Source organism: Salvia miltiorrhiza, chromosome 5 (assembly GCF_028751815.1).
Source record: "Salvia miltiorrhiza cultivar Shanhuang (shh) chromosome 5, IMPLAD_Smil_shh, whole genome shotgun sequence".
In the NCBI taxonomy this organism is placed as follows: domain Eukaryota; kingdom Viridiplantae; phylum Streptophyta; class Magnoliopsida; order Lamiales; family Lamiaceae; genus Salvia; species Salvia miltiorrhiza.
Genome location: NC_080391.1, coordinates 29,495,949 through 29,507,641, shown reverse-complemented (window position 1 = coordinate 29,507,641; position 11,693 = coordinate 29,495,949). Strand labels below are relative to the sequence as shown.

Genomic DNA, 11,693 nt, shown 5'->3' with positions numbered 1-11,693 from the left:
ATCAAATAGTAAAAATTTTCGAATTAATATTCAATTTATATTGTTTAAAATACATTTGTAAAAAATGTAATGAATATTCGATTCGAATATTCGCGAATCAGTTTATGAATCAAATAAGAATAGTAAATAAGATTCGAAAGATATTCAAACATACAATTATTTTTACGAAAATGAATTGAATCTTATGATATTCGATTCGATTAGTTTACATGTCTAATTATAACTGAAATTTTTGGAGGAACTAAATGAGCCCGGCCCATGTTAGGTTAATCATTTGTGTTAATATATAAGAATACCCACTTTCATATAGCAAAAATAAATTTTACTCACTCAAATAAAATTTTTAAAAACTACCCACTTTTTGTGTTAAAGGACTAAATTATCCCTAAGATTAAAATTAAAAAAATACCCACTCTTAATCCCTATCACTTTCTCTCTCTCTCAAAAACGTCTCTGTCTCTACTCTCTACTCTCTCTCTCTCTTCCGGCGATCAGATCTCCGCCGCCGCCCTCGACTTCTCGGAGCAATCTCCGACGCGTAGGAGATCGGCGCAGCAGATGACTCTGGCAGAATCTCGTGAAACTCGACGATAACGTGGTCGGAGCAGTGATTCCTTTCCCAATAATATACGGCGGAGGAATCGATCCTCTATTCTGGCAGCCTCTGGTTTCAATTGGAGCATTCGATTTCCCAACTTACGAGCTTGAATTGACGCCATATTTAGGCATGTTGCTCGAAAAGGGGGGAAAATTTTCTCTCTGATTTCTACTTTACCTTCTCCTCTATCTGGTTGGTTGACTGCTATCTTTCTACAAAGAATGTGTACTATGTCTATGGCTATGTGATTGTCTGTGTGAGAGAAAAAAAGAGTAGGAGGGGAGCCTTCTATAATCCGGTACGACTGTACCATATGTTGTGTGATTAAATAAATTCATTTCAATATTTAATCAAGAATAATGTCATATAAAATTACTTTTAATTTACGAATCTTGACCTTTTTTTGTAACAAAATTAATTTTGGATGATATGAAATAATCAGAAAATGTATCTTTTGATCATTTTCTTATAATGTTCTTGAATTCACAACTAGATTTATGAATTCACAATTGAATTATCGGCATTGGTTGTGAATTCACAACTAGAAATAGTGTTGGTTGTGAATTTTAGTTTTATTGGTTGTGAATTCAAATTTTATTGGTTGTGAATTCACAACTTGAAATAGTGTTGATTGTGAATTCACGCGAATTCACAACCAACACTTGTTATTCACAACCAATACATGAATTCAGTTGTGAATTCGAGTTCAGTTGTGAATTCGAGTTTTAAAACTTGAATTCACAACCAATGAATTGTGGGTATTTGTAAAAAAATTATATGTAAGGGTAAAATGGTAAATGTGGGCATTTTTTTAATTTGTTATCTTAGTGGGTATTTTTTAATTTTACTATTCCAAAGTGGCTATTTTCAAAATCCACTCTTAATATTTTGCTTCCCTTTGGTAAGTTTCTGTTTAATATGGTACGTTTTTACTTCTTTTTTTCCTGAGAAAGGGTAAGTTTTTTTTACATTTCAAGTTTTCTGCAGATTTTGTTCTGGTAAGTTTCCGTTGAGTCTCAAGTGGGAGTCCCTGTGAAACTTTGTTTAGGAAAGTTTCCAATGTATAGTAGTTGAATTGAATTAAGTAATAAATGAAAGCGTTTATAGATAAAATATATAAAATATATAAAATACCAGGATGAATCATCCTCACACAATCAAAACCTGGCTTATACAAAGTTCATTTATAGCTACACCTGATTACTCTTAATTATGCATCTCATAAAACTCTGCTTTGTCAATTGCAACTCTAAGAGCATCTGCACCCAGACTCTTTAGAACCTGCACAGCAAGATAACATCAATGTTAAATTTTTTATTAGCTTAGGATTTTCGATACAGAAGAAAGAGTTCGAGGATTACTAAGAGCGGAACTCTAAAATGGCATGCAATCGTCAAAAAACCAGGTTTATTGAGTATAAAAACATTAGTGATCGACCTCGTTTGCATCTTTGAACGAGCTGATCTCATCTTTCCTCGGCCAATGTACACGCCAGCATCTAACGATAAGCAAAAGAAAAGAAGAAATCAGCAAAAAGATGGCCTCTTTTTGTTTCCATGGTTTTTTAAAGATGACACCATATAAGGAAAAGCAACATTTGATGAGACAAGATCATGCCCTATATAACCTTTCTTTCCCAAGACGACGAGCAAGCTCTTCAGCTAAAGCTTGGCCGGGTGTATCGCCATCAGTTGCCAGGATTATACGAGATGCCTGAAAAAAAGATCAGAAATGTAGGAAGTTGCGTTCATGCAGATTTAAGTAGATTATTACTGTTACTTTGGTTGAACAAGAAGATCCCCGACCTTTTGGAAATAGTCTTTGCAGTTCCACAAGTACTGAAAGCCGGTGTCCTGATGTAATGACAACACAAAGTAACACATGAATTATATAAGTATCTAGAAAAGTGACCATTAAGGAAGTATGGTTTCAAACATTGATGATAGTGAAGTAGCAGAACACAAACAAGCTTATATAAGCTCACTACCGAACCTTCTCTTGTGATGGTATTCCATTGAGTGAGACTGTCTGTGGTGCACCGCCAGGAACACTAACGCAATTGCAATAACCAGCTTCTTCGATTGATAGCTTGTCAATCTCACCCTCAACCTATGAACAGAAAAGAGACTCAAAGTAGTGATAACGAGGTAACAATAGAGAACTGCAAGTAATCAAATGCCTACAATAATGATCTCGTCTGCATCTACAATGTCATCAATCCCATACAACATTTTCTCCGTATTTCTCCCCTGAAAATTCACGGCAAGATCAAGGAAAAGTATTATCAGTAACCATTTACAGGGCAATAGAGAAAGTAAGAAGTCAGCGCCTTGGAATTAAACGGGAATACCTGCCAGAACTTTTTCTCAAGAGTCCGGTATTTGCAGCCAACAAGCTGTCCATTTCGTCTATACGGAAAAGCAATGATTTTCTGCATTGAAGGAGAACAAACTTACAATTTCCTAACCCCTTAAATGGCCACAATAAAGATGCAAATAAATTTGTTGTTAACATCGTCAAACAAGAAATAAGAATCTCCATCACCAAGAAAGTAGAAATGCAGTTATTTAATTACCAATGCAGACCCAAAAGTTTATAAGTTTCCTCGAATTAGTAATCTGTGATCGAAGGAGTTAATGGTAAAAGTGTTTTCTTACCCTACTGCCAGCAACTTGCATAACATTATTTCTCTGCAGTGTTTCCTTTGATATCATTCTTTCAGCAAAGTATCCAAGCAACTGCATCATTCCAAAAGTAAATGAATTAACAATAACCGTGCCCGTGTTAATTAACGAACAGAGAGCCTAATCTCCATATATGTCGGATAGCAAAGCTATGTAGTAAAAAATGACTGTGATACCTCATCATCCAAAGGTTCAAGCCTCGGACTTTCCCGGTTAGCACGAGGATTTTCTTTATCGTTGTCTGCAAAGACCTGGAACCAAGGTTACCATCCAAAAATGGGAGTACAACTTCAAGGCTCAAAAAGAGTGGTTAAGAGAAGTAATCTAAACCATAGATCATGGAACCTGGCCTGCCCATCCACATTGTAGATCAAAACACCTCCATATTGCATAACTCCTGTTTTGATATCACCACATGTTCTCAAAATATCTACTAATTTACCACAACTAACAAATAAATTGAAAATGCAACTCACCAACTTCGGCTTATGTGAAATGACAGAGTTCTCTGAACCGATAGCCCCCCTTTGCACTGATGGAAAAGAGCAATCCATTAACATTAACAGATAAAAAGACAGTCAAGGCAGAGTTCTTGAAATGGTGAAAATCAAGCCCAACACTGCAAGAGCAACCACACATTTTTTTGTTGTAAAAAAACAAAGAGAGAGAGATGGTACAAGTCTAAGCCATTCGATAATGATCAGCAATGCTACACTAGTTAATCAACCTAATACACAGTGTTCAAATAGAATGGGCGCTCAATTAATTAGAGATAAACTTTTTTAAGTTGGCATAAAATCTTCCTCAACTTTTACCAGGTTATCGATCAATTTCAGAGAGATTATATCTTATTCAACTCGAAAGTAGGCTCATTTCTCTAAACAACTCAGAAAAATTGAACGATCATAACAGACCACAATAACTTATCCAGCCAGAGAGATAAAAAAAGGTAAAAATAGAGACAGTAAAATACCTTAGGACAATACAAGAGATCAAACTGCCCAGGCGTACAAGATTCGAACTTTACTCCGAGGGCCTCAATTTTTTGCTTCAATTTAGCAGAATCAGTTTTCTCCACATCTATATCGACTGTTAATTCAAACGATAGAAGAACCAATAAATTAGAATTAAGAGAGAGAGAGAGAGAGAGAGAGAGAGAGAGAGAGAGAGAGAGAGAGAGAGAGAACGGGGGAGAACATTTGAAGAGAAAAATGAGTGAAGAATACCTGTTGGATTGGATGACGGGGGATGAGAATAATAGCGAAACCCATTACTCTTTAACGTAATTCTTGTGAAGGATTCGGCTGTATAGGGCAAAAAAGTGTTGGGACGTTTTATAGATAACAAATTTAACGGAGTGTTGGAAGCAACGAGGCACGGCGGCGGAGGTGGTGGCTCGTGGAGGCGCGTCGGGGGCGGCATCTCAAGTTTCCACGTCGACAATGGTGAATTGAGCGTGCAACTGCTTCTTCTGCAGCTTGCTGAGACACGGTGAAACTGTGGCAGAAGAAGATAAAACTGCAGTCTCGCATAACCTAATATATATGGTGGCCTAAACTAAAGATACCTTTTAGGGGCCGTTTGATTTGCAGTTTAGGATTGAATAGGATTAAAATTATCTTGAGAAATTAGTGTGGATTAGTATGGATTTATATTATTTCATGGGTGTTTGATATTATGGCTACTTAATCCTATATTATGTTTGATATCCATAGGATTATGTTGGATTATATTATCTAATACCAAAACTATCCTCACATAATTTTAAAAATATCATGTGTGTCCACCATTACTTGGGCATTTGCATCGATATGCGTGAGGAAGGGTAGCAGAATTTTTATCCAACTTCTCAGTATTAAATTTATCCGAGGGGGGGTGGGCGGATTATTAGTATGGGTTAATCCCACAAAATAGCATGGAGAAGTAGGATTAAGTAGGAGTTGACCATATTAACTGCACATGATATCAAACATCACACTAATCTGTATTAATTTAATTTATCCTACCTATAAACCCATATCAAACAGGCCCTTAAAATAGTACTCCCTTCGCAAAGAGTGTACAATTTTCTTTTTATAGAAATGATCCCACCATCCATTTTAATTTTTTATCCTTACAAACATTTTTTATTTACAAAAAAAACATCCAAAATTCAATCTCAACCACACATTTCATAATGTGGTGAGACATTTTCTCTACTATATCAAAATTATCACCAATTTTATTAAATTACGTGCCCAACTAAAATGGTCCATTTTTTACGGACGAAGGGAGTATAAAATATTCATTTTGTTGTAAATATATACTCCCTCCGTCCACCAAGATATGCCACAATTTCTTTTTTCGTCCGTCCACAAAAAATATGCCACATCCATTTTTAGTAGTAGGGTCCACATCATTCCACTCACATTTAAAGTGGGACCCTTACTCCACTACCAACTTCACTCACATTTTATTAAAACCCGTACCGAAAGTAAAGTGACATATTTTTGGTGGACGGAGGGAGTATAATATATATTTCCCTACTTAATGACTTAACCCTAAACCCTAACCCTGGTTTTGTATCTCCTATAAATAGAGACATTTAGTACTCACAATAATACGCTTCTGCGGATTTTATTCTCTTTACGCTCTCTACGCTATTCTATTTTCTTCTACTTCTCTCTACTTTCAACACTTCTACTTTTCTCTCTACTTTCAACGCGTTATCAGCATGATTGCTCTACAAGATTGTTCTACTTTCAAGAGATTGTTCTACCTTCAATCTTGATGTTGTGCCATAGGAAAGAATCGTATCTTTCCAACAAGGTAATTCATGTTCGACTATAGATGTGAAATTCAAATTGTTACCTTGAAATTGAATAAATTGATGAAAGACAATTTAAATCTATGATACGATTTATAAATTGTTGTTTGATTAATTTCAATTTTTGTGAATCCTAAAATCACACTACATAAAATCTGCAGGAGCGTATTATTTTGAGGACTAAATGCCTCTATTTATAGGAGATACAAAGCTAGGGTTAGGGTTTAGACTTAAGTCATTAAGTAGGGAAACATATATATTATACTCCCTTCGTCTCACAAAAATATTTTTGATGTTGAGCTTGTATGTTACCCTCTACCGATGAGATGAGACGAATTCGGTCCTACCACAAGCGGGATTTTGTGCACAGAGGTGACTGTGAGCCGTCTTTGGGTCGGCCGGTCACGGTACTTGAGAGGGAGGCCTACTTCTCAGTACCTTTGATGGTGATGAGTTGTAGATGTGGTACATACATGATGAGTACTTTGATAGCGCTATCGTTTCTTTATGATGATATGTTTATTAAAACTGCATGCACAGATTCATTTACGCTAACTTTATTCCTGTGTATTGCTGAGATGTGGTAAGTTTCAAACCTATAGCTCTAAGAGCGCCTTTCTTGTTTTTCGGCGTTTGTCCACTGAGTATTAGAGCATCCGCAGCGGTGGGTGCGATGGCCGGATCGAACCCGGCCTATCGCACCCACTGCCGTTGCCACTCCCGGGTGTGAAGGGGGAGGGGGCGTTCGTTCGCACTCGTGGCTTGTGGGAGCGAAGGAGAGGGCGTGTAAACACGCGCCCCTTTCCGAAATAAAAAAAAATTAATTTTAACGGTCATTTGACCGTTGCCTTCAACGGTCTTCGGCCGAATTTTTTTTTTCTTTTTTTTTTTCCTTTTTCACCTATATATATCCCCTTCAATCACAAACACTACATCCACCAATTCTCTTCAACTCTTAAAAAAAATGTCTTCATCCACCAATTCTTCCAACAATAATTCTTCCTCAAATTCTTCATCCGACGAAGAAGTTCATGTTGATCCCGCACAACTTCCTCCACTTCCCGATCCTACTCAAGCTCCCGATTTATTTTTTATGAGATGTGCTGTGAATTTTATGAGAGTGGCAAGTTCATATCATTTCGATCCACCTCCACCACGCCCGACGAAAAAGCGGGCAGTGATTCGTCGTGACCGTGAAGGTGGAGCCGAGCGCCTCCATCGCGATTATTTCGCCGTCGAGCCTGTTTATGGGCCACAATTCTTTCGCCGTCGATTTCGCATGAGCCGGGAGTTGTTTCTACGCATTGTCAATGCGCTAGAAGTCGATCCTTACTTCCAACAACGTTCGGATGCTGTTGGCCGCTTAAGCTTCTCCCCGATCCAGAAGTGCACTGCCGCTATTCGACAATTGGCATACGGAAATTCTGCTGATTGTTGTGATGAATATCTCCGTATAGGAGAGTCGACGGCGTTGGAATGCTTGAAGAAATTCTGCAAGGTCGTCGTTCGTATCTTTGGCGGCACGTATTTGAGGCGGCCAACAACTGCTGATGTGCAACGCATCACTACAATGCACGAAGCCCGCCATGGGTTCCCGGGAATGTTGGGGAGCCTAGACTGCATGCATTGGGGATGGAAGAATTGCCCCGTTGCTTGGCACGGTGCCTACACTCGAGGGGATCAAGGCGAGCCAACAATTATATTAGAGGCCGTTGCTTCACAAGATTTATGGATCTGGCATGCATTCTTTGGAGTCGCTGGGTCCAACAACGACATCAACGTGCTCCACCAGTCCACGCTATTCAATGATGTTTTAGCGGGGCATGCAGCGGCTGTGCACTTTCTCGCCAACAATTCTCACCACACTCGAGGATACTACTTAACAGACGACATCTATCCGGACTGGCCGGTGTTCGTGAAGAGCTTCCAGTTTCCGAACGATGAGAAGAAGCGGAGGTTCAAGGTGATGCAAGAAGCTGCAAGGAAGGATGTGGAACGAGCTTTCGGTGTTCTTCAGGCTCGGTGGGGTATAATTAAGGGACTGTCGTGTTTGTGGAAGTCGGAGCAAATGAGTTCGGTCATGTTTGCATGCATCATATTGCACAACATGATCATTGAGGAAGAAGGTGGAAATGCAAGTAATTTTGACGGTGACCACGGCGAGGGACCAAGTTCTACTCCTCAAACACAATTCAATTCCGGAGCACCACCGGAGTTCGCCGCCTATTTGGCACGGAATGCAAGCTTGAAGGATGCACGATTGCATGCTCGCCTCCGCGACGATTTGGTTGAGCATATATGGGCACGCTTTGGTCCGGTTGACCCGTAGTTCGACGGCTTTAAATTTTTCAAAAATTGGATGTTTTAAATATTTGTTGTTTTTTTAATTTTATTTGTAATGTTTGGATTTTTAGTTGAATGAATTTTATGTTGTTAAAATTGAAGTTGTTTAATTTAAATTGAAAAAAGAATAAAAGTAAAGAGAAAATGAAATTAAAATCTATTGCACCCGGGTGGGTGCAATACCATTGTTGGAGTGGGTGCAATAGAAGTGGGACCCATTCTATTGCACCCACTATGGGTGCAAGCATTGTGGATGCTCTTATGTACTCACGCCCTGCATATATTTCTAAATGTGCAGGCTAAGCGAGGAGCGAGATTGGTCTGGTGCTGGTGGGGGAAACGTTTCATACGATGTATTATATTATTGATTTGCCTTTATGATTGATAGAGCCTTGATAATTGAGATACTTTGTTTTTCTTTTGAATTTAAGCAATTCACTCGCGGTTATATGTCTTCATACATATAATCGATTCGCCTTTTGCTGCGATACTCTGTGTTGGGAACCTTGTGGAATATCCTAACCCTTGTTTTGATGATACCAAAATTCATAGGACTTAACTGTAATAGACTAGAATCGTTTTTGAACTCAAGTGTTAGAGTTCGTTTCTAGTTTAGCTTGCGGTATCGAAGACTGAAGACTGAAGACTGAAGAACGAAGTACTGAAGACTGAAGACTGCAGATACCAACTGAAGTATCAGTTAAAGAATCAGTTGAAGACTGATTACTTAATGCGCGCAATGGACTGATACTAAAGTCAAGTATCAGTTGAATATTCCTCCTCGGACTGATCATCCAACGTTCAGAGGAAGCCACGTACTCACAAAGTACAGCCGCATTAAATGCAGAGATCTCAGGATCTTATCTCTGCAGAGGTCATTCCTATCTGGTGGTTACTTTTCAGAGACGTCACATCTCCTGTCCATCAAAGAGAGCCGTTTCCACCCACACAAGGAACCTCGAAGTTTGAAGCCTCAGCCCAAATTCGAATTGCTCTCAAACGGAAGAAATCTTGAGGATGATCTACACCAACGGATCTATTCAAGAGTTCTCCTACAAATAGCGCTCGAGGATCACTTCAACCTTCACCGATTCAACGACATAAGCTGAAGCTCTGCCGAAATTGCTACTCAGCCCAAAGCCTAATCTCCCCAAAGCTTGAATCGAAGAAGAGAATTCCAAAGCCAAAATCAGTCACTGCTGATTACACACATTCTCTTCGACCTTAGGCAAACCTCTGTTTACCCAGAAGCCAAAGGTCAAACTTGCTTCAAAGAACTTGTTCTTTGTAAGTATAGTTGACACTCGTTCAAACCTCCCCCCATAAGAGTGTTTGAGTGTTTCGGAGTTCAGGAAGGTACTCTGACTCTGAGTGAGAAGTCTTAGCACGGGTTGTGTTGAGCAGAGAAATCCGACGCGAGTGAAGCGTGGGTCCTGAAGAAGGGTTTTCTTCAGTGGTACGGTTGTGTGCACCCGGAAAGCACACGGTTTGGTTTGCAGTGCACCTGTTAAGCACTTGCGGAGTGGATTGTTGGTATGATCAACCAACCGTGGATGTAGGAAAGGGTTTTTCCGAACCACGTAAAAGTCTCTGTGTTGTTTACAGTTTTCAGCTTTACGTTCTTACTTGTGTTATTTCAATTGATAAACTGAATACTGATTAACTGCAAAGCGAAACCGAAAAACCAACAACATGCTCCACCGAGGCTATTAAGAAACTAAGTTTAATTTTCGCTGCGTATGATATCAGTCTGACTAATCTATCTTCTGATAGTCAGGAAGAGTGTTATCATCTCTGTTTTAGCAAACTCGACTGAAGCCCCTGCTTGCATCAGTTAAGTTCCAGCAACTTAACTGATAACTCTTTACTGAAGAGCTTTCAGTATCAGTCGTCAACCCTGTTTGGTCAAAACTGATTTCAGTAAAACAGGCGTCTTTGTTTGCATGTAAAGTTTCGTTTTGATCTCTGACTGAGATCCCTCTGATTGAGGATTTGTTAAAAATAGCCCATAGGTGTATTCCCCCTCCCATACACCTATTCGAGACCCTCAGGACCTAACAATTGGTATCAGAGCAGGTTGTTCGCAAGAACTATCTGTATCTGATTAGGTTCTAATTGAACTAGATCCTTTTTCTCAAAGGTCTCGAAAAAGTTCTCTCTTTATTTTTGTCCTTGCTATCTGTTCTATCTGCTGTTATCTGTTCTCTCTTTTTTGATGGAGACTAACCACAACAGATTATCTTCTCTACCTATGTTTAGTATTGAAAAATACGACATATGGAAGTTTCGGCTTGAAAGCTTTCTCACCGCCCAACATTGCCGAATGTGGGAAGTCATCACCAGCGGACCAATCACTATCACCGAAACTGTCAAAAGGGTTCCTGTTAATCTATAACAAGATCCTTATGATGAGGTCCAGCCCAAGCAAAAAGCAGACTTCACCACAGAAGAAAGGAAGCAAGATGAGCTAGACAACCTCGCCAAAAGCATCATCTCCGGCACTGTTCCTGACAAGCATGTCATGAAGATCATCAAGTGCGGAACTGCAAAGGAGATGTGGGACATTATGGAAAGAATGTGCGTAGATTCCGAGGAAATCAAGGAGAATAAGCTATCCATAGCTTGCCAGAAGTTCGACTCCTTCCTCATGCTCAAGAATGAATCTGTCGAGAAAATGGAACTTAGATTCAATCAAATCTTGAATGAAGTTCAATCCATTTCCAAAGACAAATACACTCAACGAGAAATCAACCTGAAGATTCTTCGAGCACTGCCACGAGGAGAATGGCAGATCTACTCAGTCGCTCATCAGCAAAAGCCTGGATTCAGTCACCTCCCGACAAACAAGATTTTCTCCGATCTCATGGCAAATGAGTTCGACCTTCTGAGAAATCTTGGAAACAAGAAGGCTGGAGGATCAGACGAAGATGGTCCATCAACCTCAAGAGGAGTTGCACTGAAAGCCTCAACAAGAGAAGGCAAAAAGCAGATCAAGGAACCAACGGAACTGAACCATGAGGACTTCTTCAGTCAATATGCTTTGTTGACTGAAAGATTCAACAAGATGGAGTCCAAGTTTCGGAAGTACAGAAGGTTCTACAAGCAGCACTACAAAGGAAAGGAAAGAGAAAGCAACTCCAAACATTCCACAGATCGAAGCGGAGAAAGGAAGTCAGCCGCTTACGACATCAAAGACATGGAATGCTTTGGATGTAGAAAGAAAGGGCACTTTCGAAATGAATGCCCTAATCTGACTCAAGCT

The 11,693-nt window shown here is 39.4% G+C and overlaps 2 protein-coding genes across 2 annotated transcripts; one reads left to right on the top strand and one right to left on the bottom strand.

The window, feature by feature from the left end:
* Positions 1 to 1,698: 1,698 nt before the first annotated feature.
* Positions 1,699 to 4,854, bottom strand: LOC131026370 (primase homolog protein-like). The gene is made up of 13 exons (XM_057956237.1): positions 4,509 to 4,854; positions 4,256 to 4,371; positions 3,759 to 3,814; positions 3,628 to 3,679; positions 3,459 to 3,533; positions 3,256 to 3,336; positions 2,949 to 3,029; positions 2,782 to 2,847; positions 2,591 to 2,707; positions 2,404 to 2,451; positions 2,226 to 2,311; positions 2,036 to 2,096; positions 1,699 to 1,879 (listed from the first exon to the last, which is right to left on the bottom strand). The coding sequence occupies exons 1-13, from the start codon at positions 4,702 to 4,704 to the stop codon at positions 1,805 to 1,807; spliced, it is 1,110 nt and encodes a 369-aa protein (XP_057812220.1). The 5' UTR covers positions 4,705 to 4,854; the 3' UTR covers positions 1,699 to 1,804.
* A 2,348-nt stretch (positions 4,855 to 7,202) lies between these two features.
* Positions 7,203 to 8,417, top strand: LOC131025773 (protein ALP1-like). Its single transcript, XM_057955558.1, has one exon. It carries the CDS (start codon positions 7,203 to 7,205, stop codon positions 8,415 to 8,417), a length of 1,215 nt encoding a protein of 404 aa, XP_057811541.1.
* The last annotated feature ends 3,276 nt before the right edge of the window (positions 8,418 to 11,693 follow it).

Bases quoted from the DNA above. Each gene is read 5' to 3' on its own strand.
- LOC131026370 (XM_057956237.1), bottom strand. From the start codon at position 4,704: ATGCCGCCCCCGACGCGCCTCCACGAGCCACCACCTCCGCCGCCGTGC. The intron at 2,708-2,781 runs GTAGGCATTTGA...TTCTGTTCATAG, and splicing joins ATGCAGACGAGATCATTATT to GTTGAGGGTGAGATTGACAA. The intron at 2,452-2,590 runs GTTCGGTAGTGA...TCATTACATCAG, and splicing joins GAATACCATCACAAGAGAAG to GACACCGGCTTTCAGTACTT.
- LOC131025773 (XM_057955558.1), top strand. From the start codon at position 7,203: ATGAGAGTGGCAAGTTCATATCATTTCGATCCACCTCCACCACGCCCG.